Source organism: Ictalurus furcatus, chromosome 9, assembly GCF_023375685.1.
Source record: "Ictalurus furcatus strain D&B chromosome 9, Billie_1.0, whole genome shotgun sequence".
NCBI lineage: Eukaryota > Metazoa > Chordata > Actinopteri > Siluriformes > Ictaluridae > Ictalurus > Ictalurus furcatus.
The window spans coordinates 13,002,725-13,027,971 of NC_071263.1; the positions used below are offsets into that span (position 1 = coordinate 13,002,725).

The following is a 25,247-nucleotide window of genomic DNA, read 5'->3' on the forward strand; positions in this document are numbered from 1 at the left end:
TGAGAAACAGGAAAAAGTTTGATTGTTAATCAGCTTTACTTTGACCATAAACAAAAATAACTCCTTCAATTCCTAGTATTCACTGGCAGGTCCAGACTTTATACTCCTGCCTCTCAAAACTAACAGCATTTCACTGTAGTTTCTGATTAATTCTTAGAGGTTACTGAATAAAACTCTATGCAGAGACTTTTAGGGGTTAAACAATGGTCAACATTGCTCTGTTAAAGTAATGCTCAGTTACATTTTACCATGACATTACCACACATATTATATATATATATATATATATATATATAAAACATATTCAATGAAAAAATGATGCATTGTTCTATATTCATTGTGGGCTGTATCATCTAATATAAAATGTATAATGTAAGTGTTTTAATGTACAAAATGAACTCATAAAGCACTTGAATTCTGTGTGAATGTCACTCAAATATAAACACTAATATCAGGAATATGTTTGACTTATAGCCAATTGACTGATAGAATTGTCCAGCAAATGCTTCTTTAAATGTTGAGAAGAGAAGCAGTAAGGAAACAGACAGGCAGACACACACACACACACACACACACAGACACACACACACTATATATATATATATATATATATATATATATATATATATATATATATATATATATATATATATATATATAATGTCCAGTTTCTGTCAGAGAAATAGCACACTGTCACATGACACCGAGATCTCACATCCTCTTGGCAGCCAGCAGAGTTTGGAATACAGCAAATCGTTTGTTGAATAGGCTGCTTTGAAAAGAAGAAGACAGACAAAACAAGAGGGGCAGGGGAGCTTGCACTGGTCTGGCTAGGACTGAAAATGCCTTGTTTATAGAGTTTTGAGAAGGTGACAAAAAGGATGAAGATAGTCTGTCACATGCAAGCCAGCATAATTAGGTGCAAGTGGGTGGTGCACAGATAACCTCCAAACAAGAGTCTGTGTTTTTAACCTTCTCACTTCTTCTCATCCATCTTCCACACACAAATGGCTACATTCAAACACTCTTTTGTACAGCCTGTGCCAGGACATACCCCACTGCTGCCCTCAAGGATCAAATCTTCACCCAGGAATCTGCACTCATCGATCAACTTTCCTGCAGTAAACACCTTTCATGGAAAAACCTTGACACAGTGTTTGTGGAAACATTAATTTTGCACTCAGTGGATTTAAGATAAGTCACTACAGCTCTCATTTTTAATAACTGGCTTTGACTTTAGAAGAAAATAGAGACCTGCATGATGGTCTTGAAAAGAGGACTATTCCTCACCTTGTTCTTGTTTACCCTCCAAGCCAACAGAATCAAAGGTAAGTTAGCAGTCAGGAGGAAGGTGTAAAGCTGTTTGCAGAATGGTGTTTGCTTGGCTTATTTGCACCCTGTCTCAAACTTTAATAGAAGCTTAGGAACTGTGCTCCCAGCCCATAAAAGATATAGCACTGAGTTTTTAAAACATTTATTACATATTCTACTGTTATCACCATTCCTGTGCCTAACCATATAGCTTTTTCTGCATGTTGTGATCTTTGCGATGATGTAAACTCTGCTTTTGGCTCCTTTCACAAAAACTCCATCTCACACATAGTGTCACACATAATCATGGCATATGGAAAATTTTATAAGTTGACCTGCCAGGGCTTGTCCAGTCATCTCCTAACTACGTAACTTTTCTATTAGTCTCACTGTTAATATTGAATAAGTCATAAACATTACTGCTGGGTGTTTAAGGACATAAATATTCAGAACACAGAGAAATTAATTTTAACTTAATTGAAGACTTCTCAGTACAAACACAACAATCATGTAATGACAGTAGCCCTTACACTAAGCATTTGGTTTACAATGCAATATAATCCTTTCATTTGCAATATAAGCAGCTAAAAACTAACGTTTGCCCTTTGCTATTCTTTAAGTCAAAATGGTCAAATATGATGCAGAAACTTTTATAATACATTTTAAACAAATTTCATGTGCTTGTATGGTTCTGCCTTTATGTTTGGGCATTCCATTCATTAGCAGTGTAAAACAAAAGGCTATTTGTTTGAGCTATGTGAGACACTAATCTTTTCTGGCTTGTAGCTGTACTATGGGGCAATCAAAGCATTCCCAGTGATTAACGACATTTAACACAAATGTGGCTATGGCAGGAGTATTCGACTAAAACTGCAATCGCAGTTTTATTAAGATGTAGGAAGGCAAATCCAAAACAATAGGCAAAAATGTAGTCAAAAACAAGCACAGGGTCAGGCGATGAGCAAATAGGCAAAACTAGGCATAGACGAGAGTCATTAAATACAAGGACAAAAGCAGGATCAAAACCATTGAACATGAACATAGATGAAACAGCTCGGTAAGGTTCAGGTGGCAAAAGACTAAACACAATACTGTACTTTGCCCTGAACAAAGACACACGGGGATTTAAATATACAAACTAATCAAATGGGTAACACGGAACAGCTGAGACAATGATGACACATAAGGGAGACAACCAATGACAATACAGGGTAAGAGACAGGAGAGAGACCATAACAAAAACACACATGGAAACATAAACAAAACATGACAAGCACCTTCCAAAGCTCCCCCTAATGGTAGTCCTGGGCAAAATGTCTACAATGGAACCCAAGGTCCAGAGGCAGGCATTGTCTCTCACCTGGGCTTCTACCAGAGAAGCTGCGAAGCTGACATGGGGCATACTGGAAGGAAGCAGGTGATGGGTTGGCAACAGGTTTGCCAGGGTCTGGTGGAAGAGCGGCGACTTGTCAGGAATCAGCCTTGGGTGGCTGTGCCGTTGGCCTCAGGTGTGAGCTGGTCTTCGGAGGCCTTGCCGTCAGCCTCAGTATGGCATGCGAGGCAGTCCCATCAGTCTCTGGCATGAGCATTGCTTGGGAGGTTGCGTCGTCGGCCTCGGACATGAGCTTGGCGTGGTGGGTCATCCTGTCGACCTCTGGCTTGAGCATGTCATGGGCTTGGTAGGTCGTCTTGTCGACCTTTGGCTTGAGCATGTTGTGGAAAGATGTGACGTTAGTCTCTGGCGTGAACATGGCTTGGGAGGTAGCGTTGTCTGCCGCAAACCGAAGCAGCACATGTGAGGCCGTCTTGTAGGTCTCGGGCAGGATCAGAACTTGGTAGACCATGCCGTCAACCTCTAACTGTAGCAGAACTTGGGAGGCCGTGCCTTATGCCTCCAGCAGGAACAGGACTTGATAGGCCATCTCGTCTGCCCCTGGTATGAACATGGCTTGGGAGGCCGTCTCGTCAGCCTCTGGTAGTAACATGGCTGGAAAGACCACCTCGTTGGTCTCAAACTGGGGCTCTGGAAATGAGGTCACCATGTTGGCCTTTGCGCATGCTGTCAGCTCTTTGGGCATTTCATGAACGCTGAAAGCTCTGTGACACTACGTATGTCTTGTTTCAACTTAAGCACCAGAACTGGGTAGAGTAGCCAAAAATTTTAAAGTGCAAGTAAAACTACTTATAAAAATAATTACTCAAGTAACAGTAAAAGCAATAATGTTAATAATTACTTGAGTAAGAGTAATATAGTATCTAATGTGAAGAATACTCAAGTAGCAAGTTACTGTTTACTACAGATCTGATTAAAATGAAGGGAAATTCCTGAATCTCAGACTACATGGAGAACTGTAAGTTACACCTCTCCTTGAAAGTTTGTTTGTTCTGTTTATATACTCAGGGGGAAAAAACATCCTCTCACTTTCAATGTGTGTTTTTCAGAGTCAGAAGAAAGGTCTCTTTAGTGTCCTAAGTTATTGAAACTGTGAACTTAATTGCCTACTGCCTGTAAACTGTTAGTGTATTAAGGACTGTTCCACAGGTGCATGTGCAATAATTGTTTAATGTATTTATTTTGCAAACTGTTTTTTTGTATATTTAAATTTTGTCATGCATTCTTAAAATTCTAGTATGCATACTCATTTTTCAAGTATGCATATAAACTTTGTGTTCATACTTAATTTGTGTACAACCTTTAAAAAAGCATACATATTGTGCATACTTGTTTAGTATTTGTATATATTTTTTACTGATTTGTACTTTCACATTTCTTTGCTTAAAGACTTCTATGTATTAGTAAATTAATCCACAGGGTAAGCTAGTTAAACTTTAGCTGGCTCCTGCAAGTCTGACCAGGATGAATAAATTGGATGAATTAAGCGTTTCAGCATGATTCAGATGCTCAAACTGACATATAAGGAATAGTAAAAAAAAAACTAAGGTTTGAAGAATGACTGCAGTGGTGAGTTGGCATAATGGGTAGTGTTATTACTTCATGTTCCAAAGCTTGCAGGTTCAGTGTTGAATTGTGGTCACTTCTGTAGTGTTTCACAGTTCCTCCTGGACTTGTGCGGATTTACTACAGGTTCTCTAGTTTTCTCCCACCTCTAAAATTTTAGTATGCATACTTATTTTTTACGTATCCATATAAACTTTGTGTCCATACTTAATTTGTGTACAATTAAAAAAAAAAAATAAGTATGCATATATTTTAAGCATATAAACTTTGTGTCCATACTTACTTTGTGTACAGCTTTGAAAAAAGCATACATGTTTTGCATACTTATTGTGTAGTATTTGTACATATTTTTACTGATTTGTACTTTCACATTTCTTTACTTAAAGACTTCTATGTATCAGTAAATTAGGTTAACGTTGCTTAGTTAACAAATCCATAGGGTAAGCTAGTTAAACTTTAGCTTGCATCAACTGCAGTGGTGAGTTGGCATAATGCAGGGACGTCCAATCTTATCCGCAAAGGGCCGGTGTGGGTGCAGGTTTTCATTCCAACCAAGCAGGAACCATGCCTGATTCCACCAGTTTAATCAGTTGATCTTGGCTTTCAATAGACTCAGGTGTGGCTTCTGCTTGGTTGGAATGAAAACCTGCACCCACACCGGCCCTTTCCGGATAAGATTGGACACCCCTGGCATAATGGGTAGTGTTATTACTTCATGTTTCAAAGGTTGTTGGTTCAGTGCTGAGCAGTGGTTGCTCTTGCACTTTTGAGTTTCATGGTTACTCCTGGGCCTGTGTGTGTTTCCTACAGGTTCTCCAGTTTTTTCCCACCTCTTGAAAACATGCCACTTAATGGTTTAGCTAAAAGTCTGACTTGTGAGACTCTGACCAGGACAAATATGTAGATGGTTGAATGAATTGTTTCAGCATGGTTTTGATTCTCAAACTGACATATAAGGAATAGTAAACATCTAAGGTTTGACCAATGAACCTAACCAATAACTAGTTTTTGGATGAAACCCTTGGAACAGAAACATGTGCAAATAGTTTTAATTACATTTCCATGATATCAGTGTAAAGATATGCATTTAATAAAACATGCCGTTAACAGGGAGTTTTTCCTTGCCACCATCGCCACTGGCTTGCTCAATGGGTATCAGTTAACACACTTAAAATCTGTATCCTGTGTTTATATAGTTCTGTAAAGCTGTTTTGAGACAATGTCCATTGTTAAAAGCGTTATACAAATAAAATTGATATTTGATGATGATGATGATGATAGATAACAGTTCTGTTCCCCGTGTTATTGGCCACCATGAAAGAAGTAGAGCTTCCCCATGTCCTAAATATCACTTTTACCCCTGAGACTTACGGACGTAGATCAAATGTTTTGAGCCTCGCGATGCGCTGCAGTGGTCTGACACAACAACTGCTCATGTTTGTAACGTCCTGGAGAAGGGGAAGAAGCGAGCATGTCAACATAAACACACACAGAGTGTGAAATTCAGGATTTTCCTTGATTTTAATCAGATTCAGATCCGAAATAACTAGTAACTTGAGTAGTCTTCTCATCGTATACTTTATTACTCTTACTCAAGTAATTATTATTATTTTTTACTTTTCACCACTACGTCTTTATCCCCACTGAACACTTGCTCTATGGGGGTTCAGCTCTACCTGACCAGCCATCCTACATGGCTGGTCATGTAGGATGGCTGGCCAAAACAATAGCAGGAATTTTCCCATAACCCTAGGCCCACACAAACCCAAAGTGTGGAGGCCATTCCACTGAACTACCCAAAAGATATTTCAAATGAAACTGCATGAAAAGTTTACAAAAACAAGAGACTGACAGAAAATTCAAAGACTTTATTTGCAAGCCTCCAGAAGGATATCAGCACCAGCAACCTGATTTATTACCTGAATAAACCCCATGCATGGCACAGGGCCATAATTTCAAACTTTCACTCTGCTGAAAGAAAAGGCATCTGTGGGGGTTTCCAGATAATAAATAAATAAATAAATAAATAAATAAATAAGGAAGACACAACAACTGTCAGCATCAACATATAAAAGTTGCGTAAAATATGAATAAAAACAGAATGTAATGATTTGCAAATATCATAAATCTCATATTTTATTCACAATAGAACGTAGAAAATATATCACATTTTAAAACTGAGAAATGTACAATTTTAAAGGGGAAAATTAGGCAATTTTCAATTTGATGGCAGCAACACGTCTCAAAAAAGATTGGTGAAACTCTGCCTATCGTTACTTCTGAGAGACTCCGTCTCTCCAAGATACTCTTTTTATACCCAAAAATTATACCATGTATACAAGTTGTGGGACACTCTTGTATACTGCGGGAAGGATAACACTGGGCAGTATTACACTGTTCATTACTGCTAGCCTGTTAAATTTTCCAGTGCAGAACTATATAAGCACAAAATGCATAATATAATTTACTGGCATCAATTATCGCATTTGCTTGCTAATGAGATCTGTAACGAATCAGTAGAATGCTACTACTATGTGGTACATTCATCATCATCATCATTACCAGTCTCCATTTACATTAATGGCAATGTATTTGTATAGACCACTAACAATCTCTTCATAACAACTTCCAGGTCAACACAGATTAATAGCCTGACTATATCTTCCCAATTCCCACTTTCTATCAAATAAATATATAATTAACATAACAATCATGGGACTCAAATTAATTTAATTACAGTAACTCAAATTGTAACTAATCCTAGAACCCACTTTCATTTGCTCAAACCATTGTTATATAAAGACACAATCAAATATTGTAGGGGTATGGAAGGTTCCCACATGTGGACCTTAATAATTTTCCATCTATCCATCCATTTTCTGTACCGCTTATCCTACACAGGGTCACAGAGAGCCTGGGGCCTATCCCAGGGGACTTGGGGCACAGGGTGGGGGACACCCTGGATGAGGTGCCAATCCATCGCAGGGCACAATCACACACACTCACACAACTTTTCATACACTATGGACAATTTAGAGATGCCAGTCAGCCTACAATGCATGTCTGTGCAAGAAGCTGGAATAACCGGAGGAAACCCCTGAAGCACAGGGAGAACATGCAAACTCCACACACAGGGCAGGGGTGGGAATTGAACCCCCAACCCTGGAGGTGCGGAGCAAATATGCTAACCATTAAGTCACCGTGCGCTTTCCCCCAGATGCTATAAATCTTAAAAAATGAAAATGACGCTCATACTGAACACCCATTCAACACACTTAGTACTGTTTGACTTTATGGTATACAATTATTGAAGTAATGATTTATAATCCCACTATCTGGTGTCACCCAGAAGAGGATGGGTTCCTTTTTGAGTCTTGTTCCTTTCTTGATTTCTTCTCAGGAAGTATTTCCTCACCACTGACACCTCTGGCTTGTTCATTAAGGATCTAAATAAAAATCAACATACAGATTTCTGTACAGCTGCTTTGTGACTATGTCTATTATTAAAAGCTATATACAAATTAAATGCAAAAAAGTGTTTTCTTGTCTTCAGACCTCAGTAGGGACCATTTACCATGGAACAGAAATGTCAAATACAGGCATTTCTACGAGGCCTCACAAGCTGCCAGGCGTCTGTCAGCTGTCCGAGATTCACTTCTGAATAAGCTTCGAGTGAAGAGATCAGCACTATTCAGTACAGGGGTCATAGTATGTCCTCAGGAGAACATGGCAGAGGTCATCGCCGGCCACAAATCATACTACAAACTGAGAGGTTGGACATCACACATTGCAAGCTATGAGAGGGACAGAACTAAAAGTTAGGGCTAAATTTGTCTCCACCAGAGCATCCCCTTGTAAATGATATTTAGCGTGCCTGTCATCAGAAGCCTTCAGGGACAGAAAGCTGCATTAACCAAGGCCAAAACTGCAGCCAAGAACCAAATTAAAAGTAGATTTTTAATGATGATTTTTGATTGTCACTTTTTTGCCTTTTAGATTTTTAAAAATGTGATATTCCTTTAGGTCAGAGTTAAGTATGCAGTAAGAAATAAATTCTGGAGAATAACAAAGGGAAGTTAATTATTTTAAAATATTGTAATAGTGGCATTGTTACTATTAAGCAAACCTCACAAGAATTTTATATAAATGTTTTTGCCTGCTGTTGGTATATCACATGGACAGATTATAATGATGGTATTACTTCCCATGTATCTGATATTAAATAGTCTGCCAGGAAGCTGTATGGGAAGCCTACCAAATTTTCCTGGACAGAGTACCTGACCCTACAGAGTTCCAACAGTGGGTACATGCCTGCCAGACAGACTCAATGTGTGTAGAGGACTTGGCCCATAATTTCAGCAGCACCCAGGAACACCTTGACATGGTGGCCAGGGTGAGGTTGTTCTAGGAGATAACATACATGTATTAACACCTAAAATATTTGATATCATACAAACACATAATATATATTATATTGGTTATTTGTGTTATCCACAGAGAGTGAGCATTCAAGATAACCAAGAGTAAGTATATAATATTTATAGATACATTTAGCATTGTTCTTACACTCTTCCAAGAATAAGATACAGTTTGATAAGCCCAATATATTTTGTCTCATTTCTCAACATTAGACTCTCAACCTGGTCTGTTTAGAATGAATCTTGAAGGTTGCATGTATGAATATTTGTATATATTTTGGGGGACAAAAGAACCAACCCTCTAATAGACTGTCCATGAAAAGGTACAACACTGTAATATATAGAGTACAAACAGTGTGTGTCATTTGGATGGAGCTTATTTTTAAAAGGTTAATTAAAACTTAAAGACCACTGTTATATCTCCAAAGGTAAATTGTTTGTAACCAGTGAACCAGAAAAGCCCCCTTTTCAAACTATTCTTGTCAAAATAAACCAAATGAATGGAAATGAAAGAACTGAAATCATAATTCTACAATATCGTCATAAATGTGTTGATGTTTCTTTGTTTGTTTTTTGTTTTTTTCAGACCCACATCTGTACCAGGCGAGAAATGTATGCCCAACCTACTTATGGAACATGATTTGAATTTTCATATCTAGTAAAGGTATTAACTAATAAGTATGGAAATTTCAGGTTCGAAAACTCCTGAAGAGAAAGTTGCCATGGATTCAGAAAAGGTATGAACTATTCCACTGTACTATATAAGTATACACACTGATTAACATAAATTTTAAATAAACTGTAGCCTGATTTTTGATTGTCTGAAGACCAAGGTCTCAGCTGTGGAGCACATAATAGACTTCAGTGTGACTGTGAAGGACACAGACTACAGTCAGATACAAAGAGACCCTGACAACTTGCAGAATCAGGACTCCCTCCACCGTCTTCATGAGCAGGTGAGGTCAAACGTTTAGCATTTTGCATTCATTTGCTGTGTCTCAAACAGTAAGTTGTGTTTTCCATAGATAACGTCCTCCAGTCATCTGTCTTATTTTACACTAATTGGCTTATAATTCAACATGCTTTATTTCTGTCAAGTACACTTTACAGTGTTTATGGGTTAATAGCTAATACTTGTGATTTATTCTTGTGACTGCAAGGGCATGGCACTGCGAAATCCAAAACAAGTTTGGTGAGGGAAAGGAGCTCACAGAAAAGAGGTCAAAAACCTGCGGGGAAATAGGCAAACTAGAGATTTGTAGAAATAAATATAGTCCAGTCATAGCATCTAATACATTTCTAGACAGCCTGTCTATTGTAAAACAAACACATTATAAAAGATCATATACAGTTCAATGTGCCACGCTTCTATTAGCTTATGGTTAAGGTATAATACTTTTTTTAATAAATATTTTTTTTTAAAGTTGCATTTCTGTATCTGAGTCTTGATGAGATGCTGTTTGTACCTTTGCAGATGCTGCAAATGTTCAACAAATTTGCTGGGTTTAAGGAGATTCGACTGCTGGGAATTCAGTGAGTACGGCCCATCCAGAAATTACTTTCTACTGACTAATAGCACTCTTTCTTTTCTGTTTCTGTTAGAGATGTAAGTACAGAGCAAATTATGCTCTGAAACCCTGTGCTCTGATGTTTATAAAGGGACCAACTAAGCTAATTCTAATCTAGTTATAATGGACTGCATGCTAACTCTGCAATAACTGCAGTAAAGCAGTATGTAATATGTACATGGATGGTTATTGTCCAGTCTAGCTAGCAAGTTAACAGACTTGTCATTATTGTAAATATACAGTCAAGTGCAAACACATTCTGTAATGACAACACTTACAATTTTTTTTTTTTTTTTTTTTTTTGTAAATGTGTGAAAAATGCAAATTTCGCCCTGTAACATGAGTCATATGTTTGCACTCTGTCCCAAACTGCAGAACTTTTGGAACTCTTTCTTTGAAACTATGTCGGACGTTCTTAAAATCAAATTGGATGTCTGTCCTTTAATTGCCATCTTTGGTGTTTCATCTCAGCATCAGCCTCTGAACCATAAACAAGCTAGTGTTGTGGCCTTTGCATCGTTACTTGCTCAGCGCAGAATATTGTTGTCTTGGACCTCTCCACAACCCCCCTCTATATCAGTCTGGCTTAAAGACTTAATGTTCTTTTTAAAACTTGAAAAAATCAAGTACAACATCAGAGGCAGGGGTGACTCATTTTTGGGAAAATGGCAACAATTTATTACCTACTTGATGTACGCACCCTGGAGGTGGATTGAGGAGAGTTAGACGGTAAACGCTAATTTTTAAAAACACTAATAACACATTTTTGTTGTTGATGTTGTTGTTGTTGTTTTGTGTTTTTTCTTTGAATGTTTGTTTGTTATTGTTTTTTGTTCCCCCCTTTCTTTTGGTTTTGACTGTGGTTGTTTTGTTGGGGTTGTTGGGTGTGGTGTTATAATGTGTAAAATGCAAATTTCCAATAAAAATTCTATGATCAAAAAAAAAGAATAATTTTTAGCAATAACACATTTTGCAAATGCTCCTGAAAGTAGAGTATGTTAAGATATTAAGAGTGGAAAAAATGTCAGCCAAAAAGCATTTCCTTTTCTAAATGTGATATACTGTTAATGTATTCCATTTGAACTAACAATTTATCTTTATACAAACGAGCAGTCCAGGAAATGTTGCAGTGCACTACGCCGTGGTGTTTGAGACAGAAGTAGACTCTACAGGAATAGGGCCCTCAGAGACAGTTGGAGAATCTGGCATAGAAACAGCCCTGAAGGACATGATATTAAAGGCCCTGAGGGAGGATAAATCCTTGCCTTTGGATATTCATTCTCTCAGCTTTGAACCAACTACACAAAATCATTTAAAAGACCAACCAACGGACAAACCAAGACATCTACCTGAGGTTATTAGTAAGCAAGCAGCAGTGGCCATCTCTGAGGAGACTACCGAGACAATTAACAACTCGGAGGAAGAAGCGGCTCCTAATAGAACTCAAGGGAGGGAAAAGGAGGCAATAGAGAGCACATTTCATACACAGGAAACATGTAAGCATTTGCCTACTGTAACTACATTGGTGACTATTACAGAGCCATCTCCACCTGAACCAAGTGGTGGCCCTAAGCTAAAGGAAGCTGAGGAACAAAATCTAATCACTAATGCTGAAGGTAATACCCTATTTATGTCTAAAATAAAACTACAATACATCTTGCAGGACACAACAGTTTGTCTCCTATAGCATCAAACAAATCAAACTGTTTATTAAATGCAAAATGAAAAAAATTATATTACTTAGATTTTCACTGTACACAATCTGATGCATGTTGAGAGCCTCTTTCTTATAACATTGCTTTGTTTTGAAGGATATAAGAGGAACACTGCTTTGAATTCCCCCTCAAAGGTGTCTGAAGTGGAACAGGCACTTGGAAATGAAATTGCTGCCATGGCCAGTTCATTGAACTTGAACGCCATTAAAGCTGTAAGAGCATCTACTTCAAATCAGTATACAGAGAGTTTAGTTGATGTATCAGAAGCTTCATTTAAAGAAGAAATATCAGTTATGCCATACTTTGCTCCTACTGAGGTGCCTAATGCAGAGGACACAGCAGGCGATACCAGTGGGGCTATGGATGTTTTTTCTCAAACTCCTGAACCCAGCAGTTTTACAGGGAGCTCTGAGCTACCAAGTACAACTCAATCCACAAAGTTAATAAGGTTCTCTTTAGAACTCAGGACTGAAGGTACCATTCAAACTGTACCTTCTGTAGACTCTTTGCCCTCAGCCTTACTTGGAAATTTCTTTGATAAGGAAGGACAGTCTCTCCAAACCCATTCCTCTCATCAGACTAAAGCATGTGACAATCAGGACATTATTAAAGGCTTGCCATCTGAAACAGACAATCCACAGACCTCAGTCCCCTCTCTAGACAAAGACGTTGGGGTGTTCTTTAGTTTACAGTTTACCAACATGATCTTTTCAGAGGACCTCTTAAATAGGAGCTCACCTGGATACAAGTTTCTGGAGAACACATTCCTTGAACTAGTAGGTAGTCTCACTTTTTCATTGTCTATACAACTAATTCGCATATTTCTGTGTTTGCACAATGGACATTTATTTTGTCAAAGGGCATTAAAAGCTTATAGCAACAAAATTACATTGTTCTTAAATATTTTCTTTCTTTTAAGTTCAGGATTGTTTTCTGTAATTTTTCTACTTTACTTTAATGTCACCTAAAGAGTTATAGCTGAAAACAAATGAGCCAGGCCTTCAGGTCCCTATAGGGCTGTCCCATATATCTATGTCAAAACATACAAGCTAGTTATGATTTAATTGCAGAACTGGTGGATGATTAAATAGAACAAATATATGGATTAATTGAGAGCCCTTTATGACTAGGTCCAGAAGCACACATTTTTGCAAAGATTACATTCATGTTTTATCAAATTTTCAGAGACAATCTTCTGAATCCAGTAACCTGCCAAACCGAGAGTCTTCCAGTAAACAAACTGAGAAGGAACAGCAGACAATAACCTTAATACCGGTATCAGTAAACTTTACGAGTTATTTATCTCATATTCATTATTGCTAACAAGTTTAAGTAACCTAACCTTATTTGTGACTAACTAAACTGAGTGAATTGTTGATTTGTTACCATTAACAAAAGCTAATAAACTTACAAAAATTTAAAGAACAAATTGTAAACAAATTTGTAGTGACAAAACTAAAAAAGAAATAGATGCCTAATGTCAAATGTTGCCCTTTCACTAACCCCCATTATGCTTTCTTTTTGTTCTTTACCTGAATTATTTTACTTTTTTTAGTGGTGTGTGTGTCTGTATTGTATTCAAGGAGAGACTGTGTTCTTTGCTGTTTCTTCTTCAGAGATTCTATCCATCAATTTTTTATCAAAGTGCAGTGCCATTGTATATTTCATAAGTCAAATATTTTTTTATTTGTTATAGCTCCACAAAAATCTAAAAAATTTGACAGATTTACTGTCTGCAAATAAGAGGTGATGTAAACTTAATTATATACACATTGTCACTATTCTGATTAGTACAATTGCTGTAAATTGCCAATTGACAAACTAACATTATGCTAGCTAAATAGCTAAATATTCTTGCTAATCTTCTAAAATTTCGAACAGTCAAATAAACAGTCATTATTTGCCTAATGTTGCACATGCTATCAAGTATTAAAAACATTATCAAATGGCTTAGATCAAACTGACAGTTTTACTGAATAGTATGCTTTAAGATACTATTTCAGCTGTGACTTTAAGGCACTGATTCCTGCATAAAATTCTTCATAAAAAAAAACACATGTTGTCAAAGTTTTCTCCTTGTTTTCTTCTTTTGACATGACAGTAATTCTCTGCATTTTTTTAAGAAAACCTTAGTCAGCGCTTTAAATTTATTTCATGTCAGCAAACTCAACCTGCAAATGATGGGTCTGTCAGCCCAATGAGACATATACTATATGTCCAAATGGATGTTCACATCTAACCATCACAATCATTATGTGCTTGTTGAACATTGCATTCCAGAGTTTTGCCACCTTTTGCTGCTATAACACTGTCCACTCTTCTGGGAAAGCTTTACAGTATATTTTGGATTGTAGCTGTGGGGATGTTTGCCCATTCAACCACAAGAGCATTAGTGAGGTCAGGTACTAATATCAGGTAAGAGGTCCTGGCATGCATTAGATATTCCAGTTCACCCCAGGGTTTTAGTGGGATCAGTGGGGTTGTGGTCAGGGCTCTGTGAAGGCCAATCAAGTTCTTTCACATCAGCCTTGACAAACCATTTCTTTATGGAGTTCGCTTTGTGCCCCGTGCATTGTCATGTTGGAACAGCTTTGGGCTTCTTAATTCCAGTGGCCATATAATGTATATTTATAGAAAAATAACCAAGCAACATGCAGTGTTGACACTAGATGAGCATAGTGTTTTAAGTGAGTGTATGCTGTTGTTTCCTCTTAGTGACACTATTACGTGCCAAGTACTATAATACAATCTACTCCAGTACACAGACGCAAACTTCATTCCCAGTTTTAAAGGGTTCCATATTGATATAGTGATACAGTGTTGTGTTTTGGGTGCTGGGGTGTGAAAATTAAGGCTGATTTTGTGAAGTATAAAATGTAAATGTGGCCAGAAATACCATACTGAAGAGTAGCAATGTTAATTTAAGACTCACAAATGTATTTCTGGATTTGGGGGCATAAATATAGTTAATAACAGAATCTAATGGCTATAGAAGACTTTGGACTTTCTTTACTTAGGTGTATTATACTGTATGTCAGCCAGAGGCTGTCAAATTCAAGCACAGAGACTTTTAGTTATAATATAATATAATTAGTTATATAATCCAGTATAAATTAATATGATCCCCTCCAAAAGTATTGGAACTGCAATGCCAATTACATTGTTTTTTCTATACACTGGAGACATTTGGGTTTGAGATCAAAAGATGAATTTGAGGTGATAGATCAGAATTTCAGCTTTCATTTCCAGTTACTTACATATAGACGTGTTAAATAACTTAGAATATGGTACCTTTCATTAGAACCCACCCATTTTTCAAGTGATCAAAAATAATTAAAAGATAATTAATCTTTAATAATGCACGTCACATGAAGACCCAGCGACCTTGTTTATGTGTAGCAAAAACAAAAGAACTACCCTTGCCATTCCAATACTTTCAAAGTGTACTGTGTAAGCACAAGCACTGTCCTGGCAGTTCATTATTTAGACACATGCAAGCAGAATTATGCAGAAACATCATAAGAAATCCAAGAAACTAGAACAAGAATCAAGAAAAAACTATGATTGTTGCAAAGGACACGATTAAGTATAAATACATTGACTAGTGAGACATTATGAGACTAATTACAGTAAACAAGTCTGAATAATAATTAGGGCATGTATTTAATTATTACATAGTCCTGACAAAAAGTTATTGGGGCAGCATGGTGGCGTAGCTCTAGGGTCAATTCCAAGCAAAGTTAGGTGAATTAGCTACAATAAAAATACCCCAAGGTGTGAATGAGTGTGTGAATGTGAATGCTGCTCTGCGATGCCCTTCAGGGTGTACTTCTGCTTTGTGCAGTGTTGCCAGTGTTCCCAGGATAGGCTCCAGATCCATTAGGTCCCTGACCAGGAAAAAGTGCTAACTGAAGATGAATGAATGAATGAACTAATTAATTAATTAATTAATTAATTAAAAATTATTGCATGGCAGTTAATTTAAAAAAAAAACTGAGACCAAGATGCATCAAGTACATAAGTTGACATCATATTTTCAGTCAACTAATGCCCAGTTCAGCCTTGAAGCTCTGTTCGAGCACTGATAGGCTCCCTCGACGCTGTGCAACAGCCTATCAACCACGCTTTCTTCGCTACTACTACAGGTAGTAGCTGCAGCATGATTCTCTTCTTCCTGTGTCTGTCCAGGACTATCAGAGCAAGCATTTGTTCTCGCTCAGCAGCAGCAGCGTAGCAGATCTAGTCTGCCAGACAAAACCTATTTACACTCCATCCCCATCTATAAATGCTCACAATTTGACTCAGAGAGTTGTCATCACTGAAATATTATATCTGCAATGTGTCAGAGTAGAACAACATCCAGTTTAATGGGTTACCAAAGTCATGGCACTGTATCGTGTTTTGGATACTGCTGTGTGGAGATTAAGGCTGACTATATGAAATGCAAATCTAAACATGATCTAAATTATGTGGTATTCTAAAAATATGATCCGTATGTATCATTGGCCACAGTATATCCATTTATACTGGACAAAAAAAATCACATTGTATGGTAGTAATTTTTAAAAATAAATTAATAGGGAGAAAAAAAAAGAAACTTTATAAGAAAGTTTTGAGACCACAATACATAAATAATCTAGGCAGGCTGTGAAGCAGAGGGTACACGGTATAGGAGAGCTCCTCCTGTGCAACATGGCTCTTTGCCTTTGAAAGACTGATCTAGAGAGGCAAAATAGTTATAACTAATAAAGCAGATTTGTATGGTATACAGGGACTTGCTGAGTAAATACAACAAAATCCACACTTCTTTTCTCACAGATTGGTGGTATTATTGGTACTCTATAGCTTATTATTAACAAAAAAAAAAAACCTAACCCTACATGAAATAATTTTGTAAGATTTGATAAACAATACAGAGATACCAATTTGATAACATTGTTGCCATTTTTCACTTAATTTCTTACTTTTTTCCCCACTATCTTCTATTTTCTATGTACCAAGCAATGTCCATTCTTTGCTCTTTCTTGCTAATTGTGAATCACTAACATTACTGCGAATCATACTGCATGCAGGGGTCTTAATACTTGTACTTAACTGTACTTTGTTTATAATTTACTTGAGTATTATTAAAATTGACTATTTGTACAGTTACTTAATTACATTTCTAAGAAAAAAATACTTTTTGCTCTTTATATTTAGACATTCAAAGTACTCATTGCAAATCATGAAGGCCAATGACTGTATGTAATACAATAGAATGGGATCCTGTGCTTTTAATTTATATTTCAGTTTAACGCGTCTGAGTTCATCAATCTAGAAAAAACTATAATGAATGAATTTAGTCGTCTACTGTGACATTCTCATGCTACACAATGTAATTAATGCTACAGCTATCCGTGTGTGTCAGAATATGGATAAGACTTGAGGATGAGCACCCCTGAACATACCGCAGTAAAAATGTTTTAAAATGAGGTGTCTTATTTGCTTTCCTAGAAGGCATGAACTCCATTTAATTTGAAAAAGCATGTTAAGGTAAGTGTAGCCAATTTGCTTATATTGATTATACTTAACTAAGTTAGCCTTTCTGCATTGCTAATGAAATAATAGACTAGCATTGATTCCGGTAGCTAATATAAAATAATTGGCTACACAGCAAGTCAAATTCTAGCTAATAGTTAATATTGGTTGGATATACACTATACAGTATATTGGAAATTTTAATTCTAATTAATTCATTAGCAAACAACATAGTCATGCATATGACCCAAAAACATACAGTACACAATATAACTTTCGCACATTATCTATGCTTTCACTGTCACGAATCGTGACGGAGCAGAGGTAGGACGGATGCAAGTGCAGGATGAACAGTTGTTTATTTGAAAGAGAGACAGGCAGACAAATCCAAAACGTGATCCAAAACGTAATCCACAAACATGCAAGAGGTGGTCGTGGTCGTGGTCTCGGAAAACGGGGTCGGTAAACAAAACGAGAAACGAACTATGACGAGGGACTGGAAGCGGATAATCCAGCGCAAACTAACTTTAAACATGGACTGTGACTATGACTACGATACGAACTAAACTAACGCTAAGGTAATAATCTTCCGCGTTGTGTGCTGGGAGGCGCGCGGTATATATGCGGACATAATCAGCGTCTAAACTGCTAGCAGCTGAGAGCAATACAGACCCACGTGAAATCCCAGCCAATGACAGAACAGGGAGGAGACATGACAGAAACAAACAAAACACACGTGTCCAGATGTCATTACGGTCAACAACGGAAAAGCAGGTGCTCGTGCATTCGCGCTTAGAGCACGCTGCTTCAAGGGGGAATCATGACAGAACCCCCCCCAAAGGCACTCCTCCCGGAGTGCCATGAGTCATCCCATTTAATTGGCGGGCCCGGCCCCCTGGACTGAATGTCCCAGGCAGAGCCAGGAAACTGCACGGTGTTCTTGGCGACGCAGGGAAGCGGAGCGACGTCCTCGGCGTAGCAGGGAAGCAGAGCGACATCCACAGCCGGGCAGGCAGGCTGAGCAAAGTCCTCGGCAGAGCATGAAGGCAGAGCGACGACCACAGCAGGGCAGGCGGGCTGAGCGATGTCCTCGGCGGAGCATGAAGGCAGAGCGACGTCCTCAGCGGAGCATGAAGGCAGAGCGACATCCTCAGCGGAGCATGAAGGCAGAGCGAAGTCCTCGGCGGAGCATGAAGGCAGAGCGACATCCACAGCCGGGCAGGCAGGCTGAGTGAAGTCCTCGGCGGAGCATGAAAGCGGAGCGATGACCCCAGCTGAACTGGAAGGCAGAGCGAAGTCCCCTGTAAGGCCAGGGAGAGGAGCGTGGGTCTCCGTGCGGCCAGGGAGAGGAGCGTGGGTCTCCATGCGGCCAGAGAGAGGAGCATGGGTCTCCTCGAAGCAGTAGGGGGGAACGATGTTTGCCATGGAGCCGGAAGGCTGAGCGACGTCCACAGCTGAACAGGAAGACTGAGCGACGACCTCAGCTGAACAGGCAGGCCGAGCGACGACCACAGCTGAACAGGCGGGCCGAGCGATGACCTCAGCTGAACAGGCGGGCCGAGCGACGACCTCAGCTGAACAGGCGGGCCGAGCGACGACCTCAGCTGAACAGGGGGGCCGAGCGACGACCACAGCTGAACAGGGAGGCTGAGGCTCTGAGGTCACCAGGTGAACCTTGGGCATGGGCGGAGCTCGGCTGGCCGTGTCAGCAGACTGTGGCGCGGGCGGAGCTTGGCTGGCCGTGTCAGCAGACTGGGGCGCGGGCGGAGCTTGGCTGGCCGTGTCAGCAGACTGGGGCGTGGGCGGAGCTTGGCTGGCCGTGTCAGCAGACTGGGGCGTGGGCGGAGCTTGGCTGGCCGTGTCAGCAGACTGGGGCGCGGGCGGAGCTTGGCTGGCCATGTCAGCAGACTGGGGCGCGGGCGGAGCTTGGCTGGCCATGTCAGCAGACTAGGGCGCGGGCGGAGCTTGGCTGGCCGTGTCAGCAGACTGGGGCGTGGGCGGAGCTTGGCTGGCCGTGTCAGCAGACTGGGGCGCGGGCGGAGCTTGGCTGGCCATGTCAGCAGACTGGGGCGCGGGCGGAGCTTGGCTGGCCGTGTCAGCAGACTAGGGCGCGGGCGGAGCTTGGCTGGCCGTGTCAGCAGACTGGGGCGCGGGCGGAGCTTGGCTGGCCGTGTCAGTAGTCTTGGGCGTGGGCTGCATTTGGTCATTAGGCTGAGATATTAGCAGAGCTTGGTCAACTGGATCAGCAGGCTTGAACGTGAGCTCAGGGACGGGAGGCTTGGCTCGGACCTCAGGGATGGGAGGCTTGGCTCGGACCTCAGCGACGGGAGGCTTGGCTCGGACCTCAGGGACTTGAGGCTTGACTTGGATCTCAGGGACTTGAGGCTTGACTTGGATCTCAGGGACTTGAGGCTTGACTTGGATCTCAGGGACTTGAGACTTGACTTGGATCTCAGGGACTTGAGACTTGACTTGGGCTTCAGAGCCTGGAGGCTTGACTTGGGCTTCAGAGCCTGGAGGCTTGACTTGGACTTGGACCTTAGGGACTTGAGACTTGACTTGGATTTCAGAGTTGAGCTCTGCATGAAGTTGCCTGTAGTAGTGGGTAAACGGCAGGGCAGGTTCGCCTGCCAGACTTACCCCCCTGAGAAGTTGTTCTAGCTCATCCTTCGCCTCCGGACTCCCGAATCGCATCATGAATTCCCCCACAAACTGTTCTACACTGTCCAGGTTCCTACAGTGCTTATCCAGTTTGAGCTGCACCCATTGACGGGCCAGTCCAAAGAACCGGGACCACATGAATCGGAGCCAGTGCTTCTCCTCTGGCTTAGGGTCTGACAGGCTGGGGAAATAGAATTGACAATCTACCAGGAAATATTCTGGGGCACCGAAAAATCCGTCAAATGGATCAGGAAGCTCCATAAATGTCCATTGTGGGAAGTGGACTGAGTCCATAGCGGGGACAGTTGGCGTCGACTTCCGGGTTCTGCGTCTCCTCCGTTCTCCTGCGGCATCCATGTTTCGGCGGAAGATTTTGTCACGAATCGTGACGGAGCAGAGGTAGGACGGATGCAAGTGCAGGATGAACAGTTGTTTATTTGAAAGAGAGACAGGCAGACAAATCCAAAACATGATCCAAAACGTAATCCACAAACATGCAAGAGGTCAGGCGATTGGCAAACAGGCATACACGGGGCAAGGCAGGAATCTAGGTCGTGGTCTCGGAAAACAGGGTCAGTAAACAAAACGAGAAACGAACTATGACGAGGGACTGGAAGCGGATAATCCAGCGCGAACTAACTTTAACCATGGACTGTGACTACGACTACGACTACGACTACGACCTAAACTAACGCTAAGGTAATAATCTTCCGCGTTGTGTGCTGGGAGGCGCGCGGTATATATGCAGACATAATCAGCGTCTAAACTGCTAGCAGCTGAGAGCAATACAGACCCACGTGAAATCCCAGCCAATGACAGAACAGGGAGGAGACATGACAGAAACATAAACAAAACACTCGTGTCCAGATGTCATTACAGTCAACAACGGAAAAGCAGGTGCTCGTGCATTCGCGCTTAGAGCACGCTGCTTCAAGGGGGAATCATGACATTCACTTATGTATAATTTCTCAGTACTTTTCCCTGATACACAATCAAAGTGGTAAATGAGTGATATACAGTACATTTTACACATTTACAATTAAAAATGCCAGCCCAGAATATATACACAAACATTTCTTTTTAAGGAACAAAAAGTCTCAAAAGTACAATAGTTAAAATTAGTCTCTAGCTCTCTTTATGCAGGACTGCAAACTTGTTTTCACTGGTGTAAATCCATCCTCTCCCCAACACCTAATTTTCACACAAGAGAGCTGCAGACAGAATGATGCAGAAGTACTAATCAAATGCAAACACCTTTTTTTTGTACCAACTAATACAATTGAACTAAAAAAATAACTTTATCTCCAAGCATGAAAGTACTAATCAGTCATGTGGTAATTAACTTCTGTGTAGCTCAGAGAAAAATCAAAGAATGATTATTTGTTGCCATTTTAGGAAAATTATAGAATGTAATATAATCAAGCGTATATACAGTTGATCCATACCGCTGACAGATTTGCTACTTTCATTCCTTCAGTTGCTCCAATTTCTGCAATCCAATCTGTCCGGATTTAAGGAGCTACACATCCTCAACTTCAGAAATGGCAGTGTGGTAGTAAACAAGAAAATGAAGTTAGCCAAGCCAGTGGTGGATAATATCACCAAGGCTGGGCAATGGACTCTTGATGATTTTAGTAATGCTGCCTCAAAGAGAATGGATAGTGAAATTGACATTCAGTCAGGTAAGGAGGTGGCGGATGTCAACATTACCAATAAATCTTATATGGTTAAAGGCAATACAAAGACAGTGATCCACCTTCTTGGTCCCCTCTAGTTGATCATGGTGATCCATGCAAGTACATGGATTGTAATGAGTTTTCTCACTGTGTGGTGAACACACTGACCACTGAGGCTGAGTGTCTGTGTGATACTGGCTACAGCACAGTGGATGGTCTGCCCTGTCAGAGCATCTGCAATCTCCAACCCAACTATTGTCTCAATGGGGGAATATGTGAGAACATACCAGGACAAGGAGCCAGCTGCAGGTAAAAGTTCTGAACCACTGAGTCACTCTGCTCAAAGTACTGAAAATTTTTTTGTTTTGTTTTGTTTTGTTTTGTTTTAAATAATAATATCTTTCTTTTACTGTATCAAGTAGATCTAGTCCACTGGGTTGGGGGGGGGTCCACAATAGATTAGTGATCATCAGTGCATTTACAGTCACAGTATAATCCAGTCATTATTTAACAGTAATCACATTATTCATGTGGTCATGTAAAATCGGATTAAGATCATCATCTGATATCATGACCTCTAATAAAGTCACCTGGATTTTAGCCAGGCAAATTTGTTATTCACTGTACCGGTAAAGAAAAAGGTTTATCTCCATCAAGGGTACTTCAACCAACCAACAAAAATGTATGAAATATCTATATATCATAAAATAATAATCATGTATTGTGCATGTTACAAAAATAAATTCAACCATCCCAAATGTTGTCCTGTTAAAAATGTAGTGCAATAGATAGGTTCAAGAATGCAAATATACTACACTCTCTCTTATAGAGATCATATGTGTAGATATATGAATGTGAATAGAAAACTATTGGAATTCAGCCTCACTGTGTTTCAGAGGAGATTAAAAGAAAGTTTGATTTTATTTGCTTAAGAATCTTCTGATGTTTGCATAAGTTCCTTTAGTTAGAGAGGATATGGATTGTAATTATATGATTTTATTGTATTTTCTTTAGGTCTTTTTATGTTGCATCTGATCACTGCTTGTTCTGAAATTCTGAGTTACAAGCAATCCTTGAGTTGTAATTAGTCATTTTCTCTACTTTTATTATTTGAGTAGATTTGGATGAGAACCTTTACTATTTATTACTTTTCCCTGAACCATTAGATTATTAAGTAAGAGTACTTTTACCAGGTAAGGTTTATAGCAACCCCCCCCCCCTCCCCCCTCCCCTCCAATCATGAGCAGTGGTGACATTAAGTAAAAAGAAATCTGATTACTGAATGATGCGTGTAGCTTTACTTTTATTGTTTACTTGTTTGGCTCTAACAGGTCTAACACTGAAACTGTTTCCAGATGTCCTGCAGGTAAATATTGGTACTATGATGGAGAGCACTGCAGTGAGCTGGTGTCTGTGCCAGTCGACCAGTTCATATTTGTACTCTGTCTGATGGGAAGTCTCACAGTGGTGTGTGCTGTGATAGCCCTGTTAGTGTTCATTAACAGGAAGTGTATACGGACCAGGAAGACAGTGACACTAGTGTAAGACCAATCTGTCCATAATCTATAATTGTTTATTACACTGGTGTGGCCTGTCTCTGTTCTGTTGTTTTGGTGTTAAAACTCTTCTGTGCATTACAGGCATTCACACTCTCCTCTGTCTATGGAGGGAATTATGAGAGTGAATCCAGTCTTTGAGAATGATGATGGTATCTTGACTCATGTGTCCAGCATCAGCTCTCCCTCAGTCACTGACTCTGGCTCATCTCAACCCTCTGACCAGGGCTCATTTTACACATTGGAAAACATGCACCTTAGTATTGAGGTAAAGTGCACAGCTTAAAAGCACTTAACTAGATAACTAGATCTTTCTAACCAACTCAGTGAATTACTGCATTTTGCTTTATCTTAAATGAACTAACTCAGTACATGGCTGCTGCCATGATGGTGTTCAGACCATACAATCTTTAGGTAATTAATATAGTATAACCAGAATGGTTATTATACGATATAGATTAATAATAGTGGATAATATAGCACTATACTTTAGTATAGTAAGTAAGTAATTTAAAGACAGAAATGTCTAATACACCAATAGAACAAAAGATAAATATTCGTTTTCACCCAATATGTACAGCTATTTCTCAGAAGAACTTGTTGAAGCACATGTAGAAGCATGATAAAAATTCTCAAATAGGTTATATCATTGTGACAACACAGTAAGTGAGCTTTTCTGACTGCAATCCAAAAGCGACCTTATTATATCAGGATGTTTTCAGGAGGTTAAATAATTAAGGCTGTATGAACAGGAAATGAAATATTACCAGTTCTTGACTGTCCTTAGTTATCTGAAGAGACACGTCCTGCATTATTATACTCCAGTGTATCCTTACAATTAGTTTTAGTGACACCATCAACACTGTCGGATACAAGGGAGGATAATAATGCATGTTTTTTTATTATTTTGTTGCAACAAAATCATTGTCCATAATTAACTTATATGCTACAACAAACAAAATCTTAATTTGGAATAACAGTGCACTAATACATTTAAAGTGCATGTACAACATCTTTTGCCTCCATTTAGATCTGTCCCCTACATCTACAAATAACCAGCAGCTCTTTTGCAGCTTGTCATGTCTGTCTAGACATGTTTCTTGTTTTTGTAGCCAGTACAATTACTTTCCAGCTTTATTAATAAATATACCCTAAATTTGTAATCATGGCAGCCTATGATTATGTTCACAGATTCCCAGGCAACTGTACACAACAAGATCGGAAAAGTTAATATCAGAAATAGTTGGTTTCCACCACTGCATACCACATGCCGAAGTAAGTTCCAAGTTTTCCTAAGTAAATACACTTATTCTCTGTTATTCACATATATATACACAGTTGTGAAGATCAAAAAGAGGGTTAGAACGTTGTTTCACAAGTCTGCTGCAGGAGAACTCTGTTCATTAACAAACCATTAAATTGCAAAATTTCAAATACATATTTCAATTTTTTTTAAGTGCTATAGAAAAGGCAACTGTTCCCATAGTTTAAATGTCAGTGAGAGTTGCTTAGGATGTCTGTACACCAGGAGGTGGGAATCACTTAAAACATTGACTAGTAATCACCTCAGAGAACAGTTGCACAAACTTTTTTTTTTTCCACTGGTATTCTGACAAACTGCCACCTTGGGTTGTTCTTGCGTGTATACTCACCAGGGATTCCAAAATAACAGTACATGCTCACTAACAATACATACCCATTACTGATTCCAAAATCCCAAGTGAGCATGTTACAGCATGCTGAGGTGAGAGCACTGCTGAGGTGACATGCTGGTTAGTTTTTAATGTGGCCACAAATGAATATAGTGAGTTTTTCATAAGTATGTTGCTGCTACAACATATTAAGTTGTTGACTCCAGTTATACAA

General features: G+C 39.5%; 1 protein-coding gene across 1 annotated transcript; it reads left to right on the forward strand.

The window, feature by feature from the left end:
- The first annotated feature begins 827 nt into the window (after nt 1-827).
- impg1b (interphotoreceptor matrix proteoglycan 1b) lies at nt 828-24,876 on the forward strand. The gene is made up of 16 exons (XM_053632854.1): nt 828-1,328; nt 7,824-8,042; nt 8,497-8,663; nt 8,768-8,793; nt 9,275-9,300; nt 9,382-9,425; nt 9,492-9,644; nt 10,163-10,221; nt 11,361-11,872; nt 12,068-12,747; nt 13,157-13,246; nt 21,627-21,831; nt 21,924-22,134; nt 23,181-23,366; nt 23,466-23,649; nt 24,573-24,876. The coding sequence occupies exons 1-16, from the start codon at nt 1,259-1,261 to the stop codon at nt 24,675-24,677; spliced, it is 2,937 nt and encodes a 978-aa protein (XP_053488829.1). The 5' UTR covers nt 828-1,258; the 3' UTR covers nt 24,678-24,876.
- The last annotated feature ends 371 nt before the right edge of the window (nt 24,877-25,247 follow it).